This window comes from Onychostruthus taczanowskii, unplaced genomic scaffold, assembly GCF_017590055.1.
Source record: "Onychostruthus taczanowskii isolate IOZ18803 unplaced genomic scaffold, ASM1759005v1 scaffold18, whole genome shotgun sequence".
In the NCBI taxonomy this organism is placed as follows: Eukaryota; Metazoa; Chordata; class Aves; order Passeriformes; family Passeridae; genus Onychostruthus; species Onychostruthus taczanowskii.
The window spans coordinates 5,818,004-5,841,018 of NW_024499017.1; the positions used below are offsets into that span (position 1 = coordinate 5,818,004).

The 23,015-nt window shown below is 41.5% G+C and overlaps 1 protein-coding gene across 2 annotated transcripts in view; it reads right to left on the minus strand.

The window, feature by feature from the left end:
* Window positions 1–20,772, minus strand: part of CBFB (core-binding factor subunit beta) — a 37,517-nt gene extending 16,745 nt beyond the window's left edge. The window contains exons 1-4 of one of the 2 annotated variants that reach the window (XM_041400748.1): window positions 20,586–20,772; window positions 20,276–20,362; window positions 15,740–15,856; window positions 2,108–2,224 (exon numbers count right to left, since the gene is read on the minus strand). In XM_041400748.1, coding sequence (XP_041256682.1) covers window positions 2,108–2,224; window positions 15,740–15,856; window positions 20,276–20,362; window positions 20,586–20,663 — 399 coding nt within the window. In that variant the 5' untranslated portion in view covers window positions 20,664–20,772. The remainder of the gene's footprint in view (window positions 1–2,107; window positions 2,225–15,739; window positions 15,857–20,275; window positions 20,363–20,585) is intronic. The other variant, XM_041400749.1, reaches the window with a different exon arrangement.
* Window positions 20,773–23,015: the final 2,243 nt, after the last annotated feature.

Genomic DNA, 23,015 nt, shown 5'->3' on the forward strand with positions numbered 1-23,015 from the left:
AGCAACAGAATGAGAAATCAACATGACAAGAGAACAAAACCAAACCTCCCAGTTCAGAAAATAAAATTTAAAAAATATTTTAAAAGAGAACCTTACATACACCCACACTTATACACAAATCCTCACAGCAGCCCAGCAGGAAAAGACTCTGTGAGATAGCAAGAGGCTCTACTACAGAAGAGGTGCAAAAGTACCGAAGACAGAAACAGCCTCTTAATGACACTCAAATATCAAATCCAGGGAAATTTCAGCCCCAAAGAGGGAAGATATTCAAGCATGTATATACAGATTTGTGTGTGTTGGTCCATCAAAGTCTGAGCAAGCAGCGGAACCAGAGCTTTCAGTAACAAAAAGTAAGACCACTTAGTAGCAAGACATGGATAGGCTGTGGATTAAGTGGAAAACACAGTAGCTTAATGGGTACAATTAAAATATTTCAATGTTAACACATGTGGATTCTCTTCCTAAAGTATCTGTTGACCTGGTGAAGGGCTGTATGTTTTCCAAAGTATGACAGCAAAGAAAAGTTTTATTTGATCCCAGCATTAGTATGAGGTGGTAAGAGACAGGAAAATGCAAGAGCACTACATTTGCTTAAGACAAGCTTCCAAAAAATGAGGGAGGTGTGAAGAGCAGCTGGACCTCTTACAAAGGACAGTGGGTACACAGGCAATACCACATGAGGCACTTAAGCCCCCTCTGACATCAGTGTTATTTTGGGATCAAAGGCAGCAGTTCAGTCAACTGCCACTCGCATTATTACAACAGTTTTAAACAAGGAAGCAGCGACAGATACAGGAAAAAGGAAACTGAAGAACATAAAAGATTGCCCAGATGTTTACAATACTAACACATATAAGACTGCAGCTACTTCTGTGTCTGTACAGATCTTTATGACACTGGGCACCCCTAGGTACTACTACTGTAGCAGAGAGTGACCACTGATGACCTTGTAGTTGCCAAGAATCACAAACTAAAAACAAATTACACACCTGTAACTGAGTGCAAACATCTCTGTAGATCCATACAGTGCAACACCTCCAGCTCAGCACTCTGTACTCACAAGTCAGGAAAGCACTGACCCCTGAGAGCATGCACACATCCCCTCACACACAAAGAGTAAATCACAACCTCAGTACACAAACACCTTCTGAAGACAGCAAAAGGGAATTGTTAAGTGTTGTTAAGACAGTATACACACATTGGGAAACTAAAGTAATCCAAGAACTTGCAAAAATATTTATTAAAATTAAAAGGAAATTAAGAGGAGAAAAATTAAACCCAGAGGTCACCTGACCCCTCTCCTTTTGGGAAGGGTGCCCACCTTCTTCAGGCCTTCTCCAGTTTTGGAAAGGATGACACTGTCTCCTCCTGAGTGCATGTTCCCATCAGCCTGCTCTCAGTTCAGAAGTCCTGTGACTTAGCATTATGTATGGAACTTAGTAACTACAGATCAAGAACCTTGGGATTTATGTTACATTCTGCAGGGCTATACACTGGCTGTGGAAGGTCTCCTAATGCACGGAGTCCACAGCAGTGACTGCTGCAGCTGGAACTGAGCTTGCCCAGGTCACTGACACAACTTCGAAAGATGTGAATGCACAGCAAGAGTGGATGTAGAGTAAAAGCTTTGGTCTGTGGCTTTTCTCATGGATTCTCAAAGGGCAGCAGGATTATTCTCTCTTTCTAGCATCATGGAGGAAGTGTTCAGGGCTGTGACTTTGTAACAAAGTGTTTCTATTTAATCCCAAACACAGTCACATTAACATCACCTCATTAATGTGCAAATGTTTCTTAAGTTAGGGAGAGGCAAGGCACAACAGAGGAGTGTTCTTGGTATTCTGGAGGAATCAAAGATTTAAAATACTTTATTACTCTGTAGCACAGTAACAGTACAAAATCACTCAAAGTTGTAAATTACAAATGATTCCTGCCCATAACATTTTGACCTAATGCAGCTAAAGTAGTGTTTTGCTACAACCACATGTTTCTGAACTTCCATACTGCAAGTTTTCTTTGGAGTTCGTACTCGGAGTGAAGGCAAAAACTGTGTTTCCCTCCAGAAGAACAAACAAATATCTGAGTAGCCAAGGGCAGAGTGTCTTACCTGCGCTCTCTCTTCATCAAATTCCAGGCAGCCCATACCATCCAGTCTCTGGAGATCTATCCAGCCTTTCCAGATTACACAGACACCATTGAGAATCATAGGTGCCTTCAAGTACACCTGGAATAAAAGCAAAACACATGCTATGAATTTGCAAGCTCTTACACATGTGCCTGCACAATGAAAATACTGATCCAGGAAGCTTCTATATGTATTCTTAGAAGAACATCCAAACCAGCTGGTAACATGAGACTCCATTTAACAGCTTCTACTGCTTCCTTTCCAAGAACTCATTTTAATCAAGTGAGCGCTTTAACTTTTGCCTACTGTACTGGATGGAATAAATTTAAACTGTGTTCTCATTCTATAAACTGGCATGCACCAGGATTTAGTTAGAATTCTTATGCTTGCAGTTAAACTAGGGGTTTTTCTTGTCAGCTTACCTTTGTGTCACAAAGGAAGTGGCATGCTGCCAGTCAGGGAGAATTCTACAGTACATCTAAACAGTCAAATGAGAACTCTCCTTTCTACTCCCAAGAAACACTGTATTTTATCCTAATAAATGAGTGATTTCAACAAAGACCAAGCACTGGTTTCAGTCCTCCTCAAATTTGCAAACTACTCAAAGTTCAGTAAAATACATGACACACACACACCGTGCTAAAAATAAGGAAGTCTTCCTGTGTCAATTCTAGCATGTGTGACAGGCTTTTCAAAAGAAGCAACACCAAGTACAGCACCAACATGCACTGTGCTTTGTGCTGCAGCATGGAATAATGCATGATCTTAAGGCCCCACATCCAGAAAACAGTGCACAAAGTGATGTCACAAGGGAACTTAAAAAGAAGCAAATACCAAACTAAATGAGTTTGACATGTTATACTTAATAATATCCCTCTTAAACAAAACAGAGTCACAGAAAAATTACCTCAATTGTATAGAAAAGAAAAAAAAAATCAGAAAAATCAACCTTCAGTTGCTATTTCAGCGTACTTGGCAAGTCAAAACCTCTCATTGGACAGGAGTTTGTCTATGTTGAATCACCAGAGAGACAAACATGCACACACACCTATGCCCACTTCAGATTTTGTCCACTGAATATGAATTTGGTAATTGACAAGACTGCTTAGACACTCCAAATCCATCTGAGTTTCTTTCAGCCTTCAGGAACAGCTGGGGCTCAGCTAGGTAGGGGAACTTTCAGACAGTGCCTCCTCTAACAGTTCTAAATTAATCCTCTGGCAAATCCTCATCAAAGCGTAATTGATGTTTAGCACTATAACACACTTCAAAGCACCCCCACTGTGCCTACTTGCTCAGTTCCACACTTCCCAGCTAAGGTCACTCAAGCAAAAAAAGAAAGGGCTCCAGGAGGCACAGAGGAAGGGAAGCCCCCCTCATGCAAAGGCTGTGCTGGCAGAATTAAGCACTGAACAACATGAAAGGCAACCCATGAGTGGAAAGCAGGGAGCAAATAACATGAATCGAACTGACAAACGAGTAATGTTATTTGCTAAAGAAAACAAACATTTGATCTCCAAACCTGCTTTTACAACTTCTCACACTCTGGTATGAAGCGACACAGCTTTAGACCTTTTAATTAGTACAACATGCAGCAGCTCAATAATGAAGCAATAAATGTTATTTGTTTGAGCATATCTTCTTCCCACCAGCACTTCTACTGCAGACTCTCTGCTAAGAGCACAGCCTGGTTTTCTGTGCCTGCCTGCACTCACAGCCCACCTGAGAGTCATCACAGCCCAGCCTTGCGTGGGGACAGCACACCGTGGGGACAGCCTCTGCGAGCAGAGGTGTCAGAACCACCATGAGTAAGATGTGGACTACCAGGAAACCACCTCCCACAGCCCTCATTTCAAGATTAAATATTTCAAACATACAAAATACATTGCAGCCCTTCAGCACAGTCTTCACCCATTCATCTCACAAGAAACAAATGAAGGACGCAGCATCCATTTAATAGATGCATTTAATTAGTTGAAAAGTGAAAGACAGTTAAAAAAGCCTATTAGAACTGTCATTCTCTTCTAAGGCAAATGAAGAATAATTCAAGAGAGGAAATAAAAAGGCAATATAAGCTAACCATGAGTCTGTAAAGACAAAAAAGCCTGTACTCTAATGCTGGTTATGTTTTGCAGGAGCAAATAAGCACTTTGCTGACTTTCACTTAGGGTTTACCTCTCACTCAACCTCTCCTATCCTTCTGGCCACAACAGCAGCCTGGGACATCAAAAGTTACACAGGCCTTCCCACAGATGTCAAAACCCAGCTTTCCAAGTTGTCCAGGATTACTTTTTGTTTATTTCTTTGAAAAGGAATACTATGGTGCCACTAACCCGTTCCAGAGGTCGTTCAACTGCCCTGGTCACTGCAGCTGCCAGCGCACGACACACAAACTTCCTACAACAGCAGGTAGCTCAGACACAGCTGCCGAGGGCTCAAAACCCCAAATGCCTCATGCACCACCTGAAAGCCCAAGCAGTGCTGCAAATTCTATGAAAGCCTTCAGAAGTCAAAGGGGAAACAAGTTGCCAGAGCTGATGTGATTCCTGATGCCTACAATCTGCCCTGAGCACGCCGGCCAAGAGCCGAGCTGCTGACACAGCAGCCTGGGAACTCTGGCACGCAGCCTGACCTTTCCAGATGAAGTAGTCTGCCCTTGCTCCTGAATCAGAGCCCTGGAAGCCTTACACTACCAGATTCAGGAGGTCTTCAAAACTCTGATAAACAAACATTTTTCACTACTGAAAGCATGAATTCGTTCTCAAGAAATTCTGAATTTTGAAATTACCACGCAATCATTCAAACGTAGTAAGCATTCATCTTGAAACCCCATGAGCTCATGCAGGAACTTTTCTCTCATTAAAACACAATAATGTATACTGGTACTTTTTAATTTATTTTAGAGAAAGGAATTTAAACTCCTTTTCCCCCCCTCTCCTCTTTCAGGAAAATGGAAACCACCTAAGATTATAGCCAAAAACGTTTAACCACATATTTCCTTCTTTTCAGATAAAGTCATGTTGGTTCCCTTTCAACTTCTGAACTTAACAGAATTATTAATAAATTACTGTTCTGTCTGTGAACACATTATCTATTACGGCACCTCAAGATCCAGCAAAGTGATCTTCTACAAAATTTCTGAATTGTCTGCTCTGAAAATTGTCTCAAGACAGTGATGGTAGAAGGCCAAGGGCAAAAGCTGCCTTATTTCTAAAAAGACCCAAAATTCTCCCCCCCCCCCCATTATAGAAGTAGATAAAAACGTGTCTTTGTTAGAACAACTCTTTCAAAGTTTTATTGCTAACCCCAGATTATCTGCATTTAAATAATTTTATAAATCCTCCACATACCTCTGGGTACTTTTAGTAATAATGCCTGGCAGTCAGTGCTGTAAAATTCAAGAGACAGGTGAAAAGCACTACAGAACAGAAGGAAGGAGAAGTTGGAAGTCAGGCAATTACCAAATTGATATTCAGCGGACAAATTTAATGTTACGTAAAAAAATGGTATTATAGGGACATACAAGAGGAAAAGCAAAATTATGCAGCAGCCTCTTTTCAGAATACAGTCCGTACTATAAACCAAAGGAAGTATGCTTTTTTGCCACTGACAGTGGACAGTTGTGTAACTAAGCTAAGAATCTCTGTACACATGTTCAAGGATGAGAGTAAATTCTCCCTCATTTTCCACACATTGGCACAGCCAAAGCTTTGTTAGACTAGTTTGTCACATACTGAAATACGCCATTTGCACTAGTTTATAGCAGCTGAATTTTTGTTCAGGTGGCTATTACAGAACTAATTTCATCTCAAATGACATCTTCCTTTTCAAACTCCTACTACCGATCAAAGTAGCATTAGAATTTTTAAATGAGAAACATAGACATGTTACTTTTACACTGGAAACAGGCTTTTAGTATCAGAGCAAATATTCTGCTTGCTGACTGAACAAGTAGCAAGAGCAAACACTCTTATCTCCGGGCAGATTATCTGCACAGAGGACAAACAGCACCGTAAACACACAAACCTGAGAAGGTGCTGCATGAATAGGCTTAGCTGGGCTCTAAGTTGTTGAGCTGTGTTTGTGCTTCCTCGGCCTCCCGCTGGCTTGTTCTCAAAGATCTCTGTGCCACACCTTCAACATTTAGTGTATCTCACCTTCCCTTTTGTATTCTTGTAACTAATCTGTTATTTCTTTTCATCTGCATTTAAATGAACAACCCTCTCCCCCAATTCCAATTAACTGGGAGTTATCTCTGTTGTTAAGAACAGGCAGGGACGTGGCTCCTGTAACACCATTAATTCGTATTTTAAAATCCAAACTAATTACTTTTTAAAAAGCTACAGCATTTTAGCACAAGACAAAAAACCTCGGTTTCACATCCTATTTTAGTCATCTAGTAAACCTTTATCTCACAGCAGCAGGGTATTTAACTGATCTGCTGGAGGAATGCTATCTGCGCGCTCCATCCACACATCCTGCAGTTACAGAAAATGCTCCTTCTCCCTACAGCAGCCAAGCCATTTCCTCCCCCAGCGATTGCACACAGTTCTCACCACCCACCAACTAATGAATCAGCAGGCTCTCAACAGCCAGCGCCGCCGAGGAGACCAACCTCACCCCCCAGGAAACACCAGTCCCCAGTGAAGTGGCGCAGTCCCCTCCCTTGTGTTTTCATTTTCCCAGCACACTGGAGCAAAATGCGTTCTTTCAGAAGAGGCTCAGTTCTGACTCACCCTGTGCCTCATCACGCACACATCTGCCCATTCATAACGGGCTGAGCCACGTCCACCCATCCATCCCACTTCTTACCCCACCTTCCCCTGAATCATACCCCACTTTTAAACACTTAAACAGCTTTCTCCCTGGTGATTTCATATGTGAAACCCTGGCCACTAAGAAAGAAACAGCTTTGAACACTAACTCCAAGAAAGAAAAGTGTTAAACGGGGTAAGGCTAACCTCATCGTTTCAGCTTCTCTCGACACTATCTGTATACACTAGCAAGTAAAAGGAAACAACCTGTACAAAATGTTCACAGGAGAAATTATGTATTCAACTGTTTACTTTAACAGCAACAGCATAGGATTATATATACAGTTTCATAATTAAAACGCTGTGATCTTGCCACAGAGATGTGGCACAACTGCTCTGAAAGGCAAAGTTCAGTCTCATCCCTGTGTTTCTCCCAAAGACTCACTTTCATACTACAGAGAAGGGTCTCTAGCCAGGGTTTCAAAGAGGGGGCAAAGCATGAGAAGAAGAAATCTATGACATGAAAAAAAAAAGAAAAAAAAAAAGAAAAAAGCTTTTCTAAAACTTTGCAACATAACTTATACACTAAAATCCTCAACTATTTGGGAACAAAACAGAACAGTAACTTGGTTAGTGTAACACCAACTGAAGTTACAGCAAAAGCTGATAATTTCATGCAGGGCTTCACACTACACTTTCAGATATTGATCATTAGTTTAAAAGAAACTAATGACAAGCAACCAAGTCATGAACAGTTTACAGCATTTATCTGACTTCCTAAATTTGACTGCCATACCCTAACCTTGTAACATAATTTACACTGGAATGAAATATAAATAGAAACAGCTGAAAATAATCCCATTTAGAAAGTGACTATGAGTAAAATAAGACTTCTTAGTGCTTTTAATTTCTATCAATCTTTCCGTCTCATCCCTTAAAAAACAGTCTTTCTTCAGACACACAAAGAAAATGTCAAGAAAATGTCTTCTATTTTAAAAGCTACATCTTGGAATTTCTTCCATTATACGAGAATGAGGTTTTGTTAAGATTCAAACCTTACACTCTTCTGCAAAAACGTATGGGAATTGACACTTTCTGACCAAACAAGAGCCTTTCCTAAACACTTGTGCGTAAATGACCCAATTGTGGCTTTCAAGATGAATACAGCTTCAAGTTCCTCAAGGGTGGCACCCATGGCACAGCTGTACCACACCACCACCACCAGGCTCTTGTTTCCTGAGCAGCTGCCAAGGTGGGACTCCTGGGACAGCGCCCTGCCCAGGGACACCTCCTTGGGCCCAGCAGCACCCTTCTCTGCCTGGGACTGCTCCTCCAGCTCTGCTTCCTTGTGATCACACACGGACATTTCGCTTGCAGCTGAGGAAAGCATGCACTCCAATTCAGAACTAGAAAAACACCTCAGAACATACTACAATTTCCAACTTCATAGCAAAACCTGACGGTCAGATATTGCTTTGTTCAATTTTCAAATATGCTTATGTAAGTCATCAGGTTTTACTACAAATATCAGTAAACACTGAGATGCAACATAGTCCATTTTTACAATTCTGTGTAGCAGAAATACCCATGTACAGACTCATTTCAAAAATATCTTTGTAAGTAATATCAGAGCTGTGACAAAACCTCTCAACATGCTTTGTGCACTACTGAAATACTACAGTGGTGGGGTTTGGTTTCTAAAACGTCAAAAACATTAATAGCTGAAGAATTTTCCTAACCTTACTGGGGAGTCAGAATTTACAAGTCCCTTGTAGAAAACCTGGTATTTTTATGGTTTTTTGGTTGGTTGCATTTGTTAGGTTTTTTTTCTGCGTACTTAACTCAACTATGTAATCATGACTCCTTTTCGAAAGCAGATCAATGTTTCATTAAATTAAGCAGGTTGCTATTTCACTTAACTAAAAAACAAGCCTATAACTAAGAACAGATATGAAGCAGTAAGGATGTCAGAACAAATGTGATTAAAATTTGTGGAGCATTTTATTCCTGGATTAAAATCACTGGTCAGTACTTATGCTTAGAAGCTCAGATAAAAAAATACTAAAATGCTACTGCACAGAAATTATACTCATCATCTAATAACCAAGTCTCCAGATACAGTTCATCATTCCAAAATACTGCAATTTCTCGACTAAGCAGAAAACATGAACCAGACTTGACCAAAACCACCAAAAAAGCCCCAGTACAAAGCAAAAAGTAGACGGCTTCTAGTTTTCACATTGTCACTACAGAAGGGACTCCCAAAGAGAAATGCATGTCATGCTCAGGCTCTATCCATTTGCCTTCAAAACACAAAACCAACCACAGAGCTGGAACTGAAAATCAACAAAAATGCAAGGAGCATAACAAGAAAAATCTGAAAGGCAAATATATGCTGGGGTTTTCCCCTGTGAAACTTTACAGGGTCTTTTATCAGCCTATCTTTACACTAGACTCTGCATGAGAAAGATAGCTGGATTTTAAACCTATACTCCCTTTTAATGGAGAGGGCATGTGTTTAAAAAGACTCATTTTTTCCTTGCAACAATTGAAAAGAATAATGCTTTTGCAGCAAAATATAGCCAGGAGATTGCTGCTGGTTTTGCTGCTCCAAATACAGATGCATGCTTCTGCTCAAAACCCAGTAACTAACAGACACACAGTTTTCTGCCACGTTGACAGAATATTTTCCAGACAAATTTCAAAATTGGTTGTGAAATTTGTTCTTTTCAAGCGTTCAGAAAATCACATAGCAAAAAGTAGTTACAACTAGCAACTGCAAGAGAGGATTAGAAAGATAAGTTTATCTAAAACACATTACCTGCCCACCATGCTGCCTGGGTGCAAATAAACTGCTAATCCTCTGCTTTTGGACTGAAAACTCGAAATATATAACGCAAATATACTCAACTATACAAAAAAGAAGCTGCCTGATTTTGAAAGTATGGGCAAGCAGGTAATAAAAACATCTAGGAACTGACCCTGACCCAAGCAAGAGGGGCAAGAAAAGCTGCTTCCTCTACCCTTTAGCTTCCATGGCCTCCTTGAGCACTCCAACAGCCTCACCCTTCCCCTTAAGCAGGACTAAAGTCTGGAAAAAACTGTTCAAACATTTGCTCAACAAGTAGTGCTGTATCAAGCCTTAAAATAATGTTAGTACTTTTTTGTCTTTTGTATACTATAAAAACTATTCAGCTTTCATCATTCAATAAAATTTTATAGTGTCATAATTATTCTGTAGAAAACTATCAACTTCTGCAGAGAACATCCTTAGCAATGACTGGAAATTGTCTTTAACAGAGTAACATCAAACTTGTAATTATGCAAACTAATGAGCTCATTTCGTTACTTGTGCTTTGGACAATAAAGCTTGAAGAACCATTTCAGTAACTTTCAGAAATGACAGTTTCTTGAAGCAAATGTTTCATCATCTTATTGAATTTTTCTTATTTTTAATATGAATTATTAAGTGATTTTCAGAAAGAAGCAGACATTCTCAACAATGACTCTCTTACTTTTTTCACTCATTTAGAAGAAGAGGAAAGAAGCATAATATTAGCAACTTTCCTTTGTAAGTGGAGACTGATATGCAAACAAGAGAATTCAACAATCCAAATGTCTGGATTTCTTCCAGCATCTACGCTGCAGAGATCTCAAGTACTGCTTTCATCCACACAGCACTCATCTGTCCTTATATATAGCTGCTTCCCAAATGCAAAATTTAGCTCACTAACTCCAGTTTTGTTCCTCTTCTGGGAAACTTAAGGATGATGACATTTGTATATTTGAAATCTTGTCTATACAACTCAAACGAGTGCATTTAAGCCGCTGGAAAGAGTTCAAGGTAGTATGACTGAATAACTGCTTTTAGAATACATAATAAAGGCTAAGCAGAAGCAGGTTTACTGACAGCAGCCCTTAAGTACTTCCACAGCTGTGCTGCAAGCACCGCTCCCAAGCGCTGCTCCAAAATGGCATCGTCACTGCCTGCACCAATCGCAGGGACGAGGCTGTGGGCAGTCCCAAAAGGATCTGGAGGATTGCAGGGTGAAAGGATTCCAGGGCAAATGCTGTGGGTCCTTGTCACATGAGAGGTGCCTGGGGTGACTCACGCTGCAGTGGCAGAGGGCACCCGATGGTAAATCACTCTGCAGCAACAACTGCCCAAACCCAGCCAGGGGCTCCCTGCCAGGACAACGTGTCCAGTCTACATCCTCTAAAGATCTCTCTTCTCAAAACCCAAGTTCTAACTGTTCACAGTGTATAAACTGTATGCACATAGAGGCATCTCCTAACTGTGAGGTAAAGTGAATAAGCACAGGTACATTACGGCTGTGGCTTCAAATGGAGTTTGGATTAAACAGCTCTCATCTATGCAACAGCAGGCATAATGAAGAACACTTTCAAGTACCTAGGCAAAAATGCTCTAATGCAAAAATGGATTTAGGAGCATAAACAAAGATGTTGCTGGGAAAAAAAAATACTAGAAAGAAAAAGAAACAGAAGTCTCTGCCAGTTAAAGGACTCTTAAGCACAAACACAGTAATAAATTCCAGAATCACAAGCATCTATAGAAAACCAATATTTTACTCAAACCATATAGATGATCCTGGATGAAAAACGATGAAGGGGATCATCAGAGAAGTGGATTCTTCTCATCCACTAAGCCTACACAGGACTCCCACCACGCAACTCCAAGGAGGAAAAAAAAAAAAAAAAAAATCAAGCTGTTTAGCCAGGCTGGGTACAAACTGGATGCACCACCAAACCCATTTCTCTGCTGTGAGAATAACCACACACTGACCTCCTTGTTTAAAGCCCACAGCAAAGCCTGAGAAAGACCAAAAGCAAGAACAGCAATGTGGGTTTCATCAGGACAACACCACTTCCCTTGGCTGGAGCAGGCAAAGTGCCTCGAAGGCTCTGAGCACACAGACAGCCCAGCAGCTGATGTCCCTTCTCTGACCACCTGCTGCTCCTCCCAAAAGAACCTCTCCCAGCTACCACAAGGTTTTGGGGTCATCACACACCCAAAAAGGTATGAGTAGGAGGGTAACAATTAAGTCTGCTCAGGAAAAGTGGAAAGCTGGTTCTATTGGCTGCCATTTGAATAGGTGTTGTATTTTAATAAAAGCTATTTCTCATTACACTTCTGCTTCTGTTGTAACACCTGCAGCATAACAAAGATTTCTTTTTTTTAATATTCATCCAAGCAGTTAACACCAACTTAGAGCAAAATAAAATCTAGTTTTGACAAAAAACTGTTCAAGTAGAAACTCAGCATCTTTAGTAAGAAAACTGAAAATTTTTAGTTAGGGCTAGAACAAAGTTAATGGTTAATGAGTAGAAATCCTAGCTACATCACATGTGGCACAGCAGGCACTCTGAATCAATTTAAATCATGTCTGATGTGCTTTCCTCCAAAGCTGCAGAGTTCATGGCGTATTAGAGCAAAATAAACCCGTGTGGAAGACTCTGGTTTATGAGCAGCTGCCACCAAAGAACAGACAGGAAGTAAAGCTGCACAAGAATGAGATGGAGAATTTTATTATAAAGGGGAGGGGAAATAAAACAACTTCACAGATTTCATCAGTGACTGGTATTTAAACAGTGAAAAAGAATATCTGAGAACTAATGTTCTTTCAAGTAAGAAAGAGTGGAGCTATAGAAATAGCTTGAATAAGAAATGAAAACTGGTGACATTATCTTACTCTAAGAAGTATACAAAACGAATCATGCAAAGAAAGTTGACCAGACAGTTCTTAACAAAACAGAGAGACTTTGAAAAAGATTAGATTTTAACAAGCACTGAAGTCCATACACAGATCAGCCTTAAGTTCGTATGTGATCAGTACAAAACTAAAAAACTACAGAACTTCATAAAGCACAATAAAACTAGACGAAGTAATTAATGATACCAGAAAACCAAGGTGAAAATAAAGCTCTCCATTTAATTGCAAGGTTTAATTAGCTAATATTTCAGGCAATACATCAGACTACTACACTGCCTATCTTTCAATTTCTTAATATCTATTCATTTATTCTTTACCAAAAAACAAAAAACCCCTGGACATTAGCTGACAACACAGAGGATCAGAAAGGCTTGGTATGGTTCAACTCCCCAGAAAGAGGACACACCCCACACACACCCACAATCACAATGAAATACAATGTTCTATCATTTTTACGATCTAGGGACCTATTTTTAGTGCTGCTTTTTCTTCTATGACAAACCTGAAAAATTGCTCAAATGCACAATTAAATTTGCGGCAGGTCAAAGACAGCACAGAATGTTAAAGCTATCTCAAAAAAAAAACAAAGTTAAACTTGAGTTTAAAATGAGCAGAAACATTAAGCGTACAGTGAGCCATCCAATTTTTGGATTAATGAAGACAGGGTATCCACCAGAGGCCTACCCACCCATTGTGAACATCAGATGCATCAAATTAAAAGGCAAATTAAGCATATAAAAAAATCCCCTCAGTTAAGAAATACCAGACTGAAAAACCTCAAGCCTATGAAGTATGTATTTGCAGAATCCCAACTTTCACAAGAGTGTTGCTTTTTCTAAAACTCAATCATTTATGCAGCAATTCTAGCAGATGCTGCATTGGTAGCTTTGTCAATCTGTGTACAAAACTGCTTTAGCACAATAGTGACATACTTCAAATCTGGATAAACTATTTTGGGCCATCATCGTTTAGCCAAACACCGAAGCAGAATTCCAGAATAAAAATATTCTAATGTTGGTAAGTTTATCTACATTCTAGATCTCAAACTAATGCCTAAGATAATTATTAACTGACAGCTTCCCCCTTAGCCTTTTTTTATTCATATAATTAAAAACATGCCTTACTGGCATAAATCCAGTGATGAACAAACACACATTATGCACTGCCTCAAGAATCAAAGCTCATAAAACAATGTTGCACAGAGCTACAAAAATCACATGGTTTTAAGAGACTGCTGAAGCCTGTGAAAGAAATTCTTAATTAAGCCAAATGACAAAAATCTAGAGAGAACAATCTCAGACAATTCATAAGAAAGGCTTTAACTGTTTCCGTTGATAACATGAAACACTCTCCCACTGCTCATTCCTCTGCTCCAATCATGGGAGTGGCTGACTTTCAGAGAAGTTGAATTCTGCGCAGAGCACAGTGATTTACACAAGCAAGGGCTGATTACAGCAGTGAATTTGTGATTTGTTCATACCAGAGCATAACATTATTCCCATTTATCTGTTTGTCCACCTCTAGCCTCATTCAGAGGAATTCTTCTAAACACTTCAGTGAAGCAGTCTAGAATTTACTGTAAACACACATAAAAGAAGGAGTGGCATCCATTAATGAGGCTCATGTTCTATTTTAATACACAGCATACCTACCATGCTCTTACATGATTAAGACAACACAAGAAAATGGATGAAGTAGTTCAGTACTTTAAGAATTCATTCAGAGAAAACAAAGTTAAAAAAAAATCATAGGAGTAAATAAAATTAGTTTTGAACTGGCAAGAAGAGAGACTTCAGTCTTCTTACACATTACAAGAAAAATTCCTCATTCAATTGTGAGCCAGAATCAATATTTTTCAGTAAGAGCCAGATTCAATTCAGTTTCCTTAGCAAAGCAGTCAGTACCCAGACAGCCAACTTCACTTCTCCCCCAATTTGTCAAACTTCTGCAAGCCTCACAGGACTAAATGGAAAACAATTTTTTCCAAAAAAACTCATTAACTTGAATTCCACATACCATAACTGCCCTCAGGAATTTTTTTTTCTTCCAATCAAGTTTTCCCACTATAAGAAATATTTATCTTCCACCTAGCAGCATTTAAAAGACCCAATATGCCATTAAACCTGAATATGCTTCAAGTATTTCCTCCAGCCTGGTAGGTTTGGTAGCATTAGCTGTTTCTTGTTACAAGGGTAGGTAAAAAAATTTAGGCAAAAGGAAGGATTTTGTAGTCCATTAAAAGTTTTTAAAAATAAAAAAAAATACAGAAAAATTAGCCTGAAAGAGAGAAACTATGAGGGCTTAAGTGCTGGTATACACCCACTGAAGAAAGTTCTGAAGAAAGTCTCCTATTGAATTCAGTGATCTCTGGATCAGTCCCAAAGCACCCACATGAGCACAGATAAGAGACAGCATCTGTATTTTAAAGGTATACTTTTCCTGAAAAACCAAACCAGCTGTAGGTGATTTCAGTAACTTTATTCTGATGAGACTTAGCAAGGTTTCTGACTTTACATCTAATACAGCTTCACAGCAACCATCACCGTCACTAGGGAATTTGAGCTTTCAATATCAGCCTATGGGACAACCACCTCAGAAAAAAGAGATTCAGAAATCAATTCTGAAAGTGGTGATGCTGCTTCTGTATTGTAGCTGATGGTGAAACTGAGAAAAAGATTCATTCCACTTAGAGCACACTGCCTGCCTGTTGTACCAACTGGCAGCCAAAGACACAATGAAATAACCTGCTGAAAGTGCAAATTTTCATTAGTCTACCACAATGTATTGGCCAAAGTCTAATTTCTTTGGAAACACCTACACAACACCAAATTTAGACTGTTCCCCAAAATTTTATCATAGCATGACAGTAGAAATATTTCTCTTTTTCAAAATAATGCAAAGCCACCAGTCCTGCCCATGTTTCCCAATTCTTCCATTTGCCTTAACATCAGCATGCTTTAAAACAAAGCAGTATTTTATCTTACCAACTTTCACTCGTACTCACATCACTACCTACCTGCATGGAGGTGTGGAATATTAGAAACCTCACATCATACGTGAAGTCCATACCAGTAAGCCCATAAACACAACAAAAAAATTTCTTTCAGTTTCAACAATTTCCTCCTTACCTTGCCTCCTTCTCTTTCAAAGTCAACATATTCCCGGGTCGGTGTCTGTCGCTGCTCCCCCTGCCAGCTGGCCGGAAAAAACTGGAGAGACAGATTGGTTCCTGTGGCCACAAAAGCCTTTTAGAAAAATCAATACAAACAGGATCAGGGAGCAAGACATTACATAAATTATGCAGGCAGTCATTTATTTTTACATCAGTTTATGTCTTAAGCCAGGCAGCATAGAGAATACTTAAAGTCAAAAACATGCACTCATCATTTTTCTTAAGTATTAAGTTACAAACATCTGATTCCATTTTGACAACATTTGCCATTGGCTGCTTCGGAAAAAAAATACAACACGGAATCAATACTTCTTTCACATCAGTTTTGCTGACATTAGAATCTGTCCTTTCAGTTCTGTCTGGATACCCTGCACCAACTTAGTACCTGCAACGTTAAAAACTGCCCATGCTTTTCAAAGAGGCTGCCTATCTTTAAAAGAAGTACTGCTGAAGGAAAATTAACTTAGACCCATTACTAAGGACAACTTTTTTTGAAAGAAAAGGATTTGTTTCCTTTCACAGTCTACTTATACCTAGATAGACACTTAACTGAAGGACAAATATTCCTATTTTATCATCTGCTGGCATGCAGCATCAATACACAGCTCAACCAAGCTGCACAGGACAAAGTCCTCATGCCACATTAAGACACCAGTGATACCCAGATCAGCAGATGCTGTGTCAGTGAGAAAAGGCAACTGTAGGAATTCCTCTCAGCAGCAGCCCTTTGTAAAATCATTCAAGGGACTGGCTTAAACCCATTAGAAAAAGCATGCATTGCTTTCAAACAAACAATTTCCTACAATTTCAAATGAAAATGGGATTCAGTTTCTTTATAAACTCCCTGTATTTGTTAGTATATCTTAACTCCAAGTGATTATGAGTACAGCAATTCCTAGACATGAAATAAAAAATTAATTTTGCAAACAGAAGTCAGATTCACAGTATTTATACTCTCCTCTGGTACAGGTGAGCATGCTGTCCTGTAAGCCCACACAGACTCACAGCATATCACTCCTATCAAAATCCCAGGGTTAAACATAATTTGTTGCAATCAAATGACAGCATTTATTACCATGATCACTTAGATTTAAATGGTCACTAATCTAGAATAGTTTTTCTTAAAAGCTATACAATGACTGCTTGAACAGTTGGAATTTCATGACAAGCAGATTTCTTTCAAGCAACCCAGAATTCAGCCACTTCATGGCATAACTGTACTGCTACCCGAGACACTAGAGCTACATGTTATTTAAGATAGTTCCAACCATGGACTGCAACACTGCCACAGGATTAATACCTCCCATTTTGAAAGTAGAAGTGCTTTGTCTTAGCTCTTCCTCCCTCCACCATGGGAGACTAATGCTCTGCAATCAGTTTTGGTTCCAGGCTACTCTTAAAAACAGATTTTTTAAAAATTTTGTTGTATTTGTTTGCTTGTTTTGTCTCCTGTAAGCACATTCTCAATGTCATTAGAATTAACAAATCAGTCATAGCAATGGCAGTAGAATACTGTATTGGTGCATTAATATTTGTTTGCAAAAACATTTCAATCCACGTAACAGAAGTTTCATTAAGGATACACTTGCACAAACAGGAGGCATCAAACCTGTCAGAGCTGCAGACCATCACTATCAGGCTCACTACCTCCTATTATCCCTTTGCCCTAGCAAGGGATGCTATTTAGTATCAACAAAAGAAAATACACCTATCTACAAAGATTCGTGACTCTGAGTCTTCACCACTTAGTCTGCTCAAGAACTGTTTTCCTACCTCTGAGCATCTTTAGTAAATATGTGTTTCATACTCCTTAATTTATACATTTAAAATATCAAGGAGTGAAACCTTTGAGAGTAACCCAGCTGACCACTGAAGCCCTATGGAGCAGTCCAGTTCTGGGTACTGGGTCAAAAGGACTGTACTTGCTTTCTGGGAAAGCCAGCAAGACAGTGAAGTGCTCATGCCTTCCTGCTTCCACCCCCAATGTGTGCTAGAGGGCCATGAAAACAGGAAAAATATCAGAGAAAAGAAGAAGATGAAAATACACAAATTCCACATCCTCATACAGTCAGGCAGGCACCATTCAAACCATAAAAAGCTATGTAGATATTTGTTCTCTGGATTTTTGAAGCCTGTTCCCTTCCTTTGAAGAGACAAATTATAAAGTTAAAGCATCCATATGCTTCTCAAAATCATAGGTCAATACTGAAAAACTTGAGAACAGTCCTGCTAATGACCACACAAGACTACATGGAAGCCATTAACTTCCATGAAATAACAAACAAATTCAATAAAAAATAATGATTATTAAAAAAAAAAAAATCACACCACTAGTTTGGCTTTAAACTCAAAAGTAAGAAAACTCTAGTTTTGTCTGTAGAGCCTTTTAAAACCCAGTCTGAAAAGCTATCAGACATTTATGTAATGAATTTTGTGAAAAGCTTATCAGGTAGTACAAGGGCGACCTGACCCACACACAGACAATGCAAATACAAGTACCTTCCAAGGCAAACCAAACACGTGAGGCTATTTAAGTTATCAAAGCTTTGCCAGTAAATGTGAAATCTTATTTAATACACTTCACATTTATTTCTCAGTAATATTGCTAATTATTTCCTTTATTCAATCAAGAGCTATTTGACACATGTAACCAGCAACTTACTGCCGGTTCTACATTAAATCCCTGAGCTGTTCTCTGGGGTTTTTTTTCTACTTCAAAATATGTAAGGTCATTTGCAAAGGCTCCCTTTGGAGATAAAAGAATAAATCCTTGATGTCTGGAAAAACATTCAAGACTTAAAAAAAAAAAAAAAAAAAAGAAGTAAAATTACTAGCTCTTTTTAACATCAGTCATTACATACACTACATTTCTAAATAAACCTGACTACTCATGCCCTGTTCACAAAACAAAACCAGATGTTTCAGATGAAGAAATATAGAGCCTGTTTTATAATTAAGTAGAGTGAAAATATGTAGAACATGCATCACTGCTTGCTTCCAAGGGATGAAGTTCTGGCAAAAAAAGGCAGCAGCAGGCACAGGAGTACAAAGGTGAAACTACAGCGATTTCCCATTCATATAAATAACTGCACAGGCTGCATTAGAATGCTAGTTATAAGCTACATGGCCATTTTTTCCTTAGGCAGGGATTCAGGTATATTATGCACTTTCACCTGTACAGGAACTTCCAAAGCTAGCACACTGTGTCTTCCTTACCTTGTCCATTGTTTCCCTGGTGTTTTATTAAAGGAAGCAAACATGCACAAAGGAAAATGAATTTTCATAAAATAGTAAAATTAAGAACCTGTCTACAGGAGGCCTCTTGTAAAATAATATTATAGGTTCTACAACAAGAGATAACAAGCAGGGATAAGATTTAGCTAAAATAAAGTTATTCAGTAAAAGGTAACCGTGTACTTGAGTGTGTATCCTTTCACTGACAAAAGCAAAAGAATGAGATCAGTTGTAGTAACTGGTATTAAAGTATTTTGGATGTGCATAAGAGCAATTGCATTGTGCATAAGAATAATTTCATTGTGAACTGACTAGCAGTATGTATACCACGTGAAATTAAGGAATGCTCATAAAACCAAACTTGGTGGAAGTGGGGTTTATTTTCTATTTTACCTTTTCTTTCACTATATACTGTAAAAAAAAAAAGGTTACTTCTGCATTTTAATAGTAGACAAATAGTGTACAAACGTGACAATGCTATAGAATACTAATTCTATAGCAGCAACCTAGAGCAGAAATCAGACCAGGAAATAGACAGTTCTTGATTACTCTGAGCCATACTTCACCTCACTTTTTATTTCAAAGGGCAACAGTAGACTCTAACTAACCTCAATGAATGAGGAAAACGGAGGCGAAGTCGCAAGTTTCAAAGCCTAATTTTAAAAGCGTTTGATTTAGTTCACAAATACATCAAACAGCTCACTCAGGACTTTAAGCAAGCGCCTTCTGAACAATGTTACTCATTTCTCAAAACTACTGTTTCCGGAAAGAAAAAAAAAAAAAAAAAAAAAAAGAAGAAGAAGAAAAGATAAAAAAGCTGAATATTGAAATAAGCAGCTCGTAGCTGTAGCACGTGCCCAGGGAAGGAGCGCAGCCCGTTCTCACTGCCGGGGGTTTTCCTTCCTTCCTTCCCTGTCACCCCGGCGCTCCGGACAGCCACCGTCCCCGCTCGGGAGCAAGCCGACACCTTCGACTGAAAAAGGCTATTCCTAAGGCGGACAGACATGCCGCCTGTTCACCAAAGCCCCCTTTCCCTCGGCGTTTGAAAGGCAGCCGATGTCATTCCCCTCCTTGAGGAAAACTCTCCTTCACGGCGCGGCCCCCGCCGGCCCCAGGCACCGGCCCGGCCGGCCCCGAGCCTTCGGGCTGGGGCACCGCGCAGGGCTCGCTGCCCCGACGGCTTCCCCCAAACTTTTACTCCGCGAACCGAGCGCGGCCCGGTGCCGGCGGGCACCGAGGGCAGCGCGGCTCCACTTACGATCTCGGAGCGGCCGTCGCGGCAGGCGTTCTGGAAGCGGGCCTGCCTCTCCTCGTGCGGCCGGTCCCTGAAGCCGGTGTATTTAATCTGCGGGGAACAGGGCGCGCAATCAGGAGGGGCCAATCCCGGCGATAAGGGGGCAGCGGAGCGCACTGACTGCGCCTCCCCGCGCTGCCGGCTCGGCTCCCGCGGCGGCTGAGAGGAGGTGCGGGGCTGCCCCGGCCCCTCCGCGGCCCGCGGAAACTTTCCCCACGGCGGGCAGGCGGAGGGAGGGAGAGAAGGGGGAGCCCCGTCGCCACCGCCGCCTTACCTCGCACTCGCGGCTCAGCTTCCTGAAGAACTCCTCGTTCTCGAACTTGCTCCGCTGGTCGGGGACAACCCGCGGCATGGTGGTGGGGCCGCCGCCGCCGGCTGCCCTCCTTCCTTCCCTCCCTCCCTCCCGCCCGCCCCGCGCTGTCCCAGCCCCAGCGCTCGCCTCGCCCTTTGTTAGCCCCCGCCGGCGGCGCCCCCCCTTCCCTCCTCCCGTCCCTCCTCCTCCCGCGGCGCACGCAGAGCAGCCGCAGCCGCCGCCGGAGCTCGATGCTGCCGCTGCCGCCGCCGCCCGCTCCCGCCCCCAGCCCGCTCCCTCCCCTCCGACTTCCTCCCGGCTCGTAAACTCGGCCCGAACAGCCGCGCCATTCACAACTCCGCCGCCGCCGCCGCGCATGCGCCCCGCGAGGCGGGAAGCGGGCGAGGGGTGACTCAGAGCCCCCTCCGCGTCCCTCGGCCGGGCGCTGTCTCGCCCGCAGCGGGGCCGCTCCGCTAGCTCCCCCCCGTCACCGCTCCCCCCCGTCACTGGGCAAGGGAACTTTCCGCCTCCCCGCTGCGAGGCGAGCAGCCCCAGCACTGCGGCGGGCAGGGAGCGGCCGCCCCCCGCGCCCCGGTGGCGATGGGGAGCGCTCCCCTCACAGCAGGGCCCCCGCACCTGCTCCGCCGGCCCGCTCGGGTGGGGAGCAGGCGGCGGCCGCGCCGCGTCTCCCCGCCTCGAGGGTGGCCGTGAGGATGGGCAGGTCGGAAGGGACAGCGCTGGCCTCGCACCTCCTCGTCTGGCTCCGTCCCCGAGGCCAGCGCGAAGGCTGGAGGAGCCCGAGGGTGGTCGCAGAGCCCGCCGCTGACAGGAGCCAGCCCGCTGTCCGGCTGCCGCCCATCCGTCGGTCGGTCCCTCCGCCCACCCAGCCGCACTGCCCGAGGCGGGGGCCCTTTCCCGAGGGGAGCAGGAGCACCCATCAGCACCTCAGGATGTGGCTCGGTGTCTTTGAAGTCGTGTCAGTCTAGAGCAAAACCAAAACCCAGCGCTTCGCTGCAGCAGTGCTTGAAAAGTTCACTTTCAGGCTAGAAACACAGCAGCCTGAACTCTTGATTCTTCATGAGCACGCATTTTACAGGAGCTAATTCAATCCAAGAGCAGGACATACATCACCTGCCCCTAAATCTGTTTTTTTCATACATACCTACTTTATACCTCGATTATTCATTGCTGTCTACAACATCCTCGTGAGGGGAAGTGGAGGGGCAGGCACCTTTGTGTTGTCTCTGTCAATTAATGACAGGACCGAAGGAAATGGCCCTGAAGTCAGGGGAGCTTCAGGTTGGATGTCAAAAAAGGTTCTTCACCCACAGGGTGGCTGGGCAAGGGAACAGGCTCCCAAGAAAGTGTCACTGCACCAAACCTGACAGAGTTCAAGAAGCATTTGGACAATGTTCTCAGGCACATGGAGTATCTCTTGGGGATGTCCTGTGCAGTTGTAGGAGTTGGATTCTATATTCCTTGTGGGTCCCTTCCAACTCAATATTCTGGGAATTTTTTTCCCTACAACTACTCCCCCAGGTTTTTAGCAACTCTGGAGCATCATAAGGATGGCAGAATGAGCCAAAAAATCATATTACAATACCTATTGCCAACATTAAAATATTAGAGCATATTAGATCTTTTGATAAAGAAATGAGGTTTTCTAACCTCTCAGTATTACGTTCTTAACTTTACACAGTCGTGCAAATCGAAGCCAGCAATGCTAAGGTGAGCCAGAAGACATAATTTGAATCAAGTATGAGCGAAAAAAAATTAGTGAAGTAACTGTAACCCTTATTGTATACAGACTTCACAGAAAAAAAAGTTTAGACTTTTCTTCTAAATGTAGAAAATATGCTATGAGAAACTTAATAAATTTCTGATCAATAGGAAGACTGCAGACAACTGTTTAAACGGTTTGTTCTGATTTTTGGTATGTTACTGTATTGCAGACATATAGGTCAATTCAGAAGTTAAAAGCATTAAAAGAACTGTTTTAAAAGGGGTTTTTCAATCTGAAAAGAAAATACACTGAGCTTGAAAATATAAAATATTGTGTATTGTCTTGATTCATTTAGATTAATATCCACCCTTAAGTGAAATTTTCGTGAATGTCAGCCACATTTAAAAGGTCCCAAAATAAGACATTTAAAAAAAAAAATCCATATCACTATTCATCTTACAACAAGATCAATACCAGGAGCGTAGGCCTGCAGGAGAGCTGCCAAGTTCATAAGGTAGAAATCTGCTCTCTTGACCTCCAATAATCTTTCACTACCCAGTTCTACCTCCTCAGCCCTGAAACTAACTGTGCCTTTTTCCAAACAACAGTTTGCAAAAAAAAAAAAAAATTACCAAGGTCAAAAGCGAGATGAGTGGTTGTAAAGCCCTAAAATAAGAAACAGGAGATGT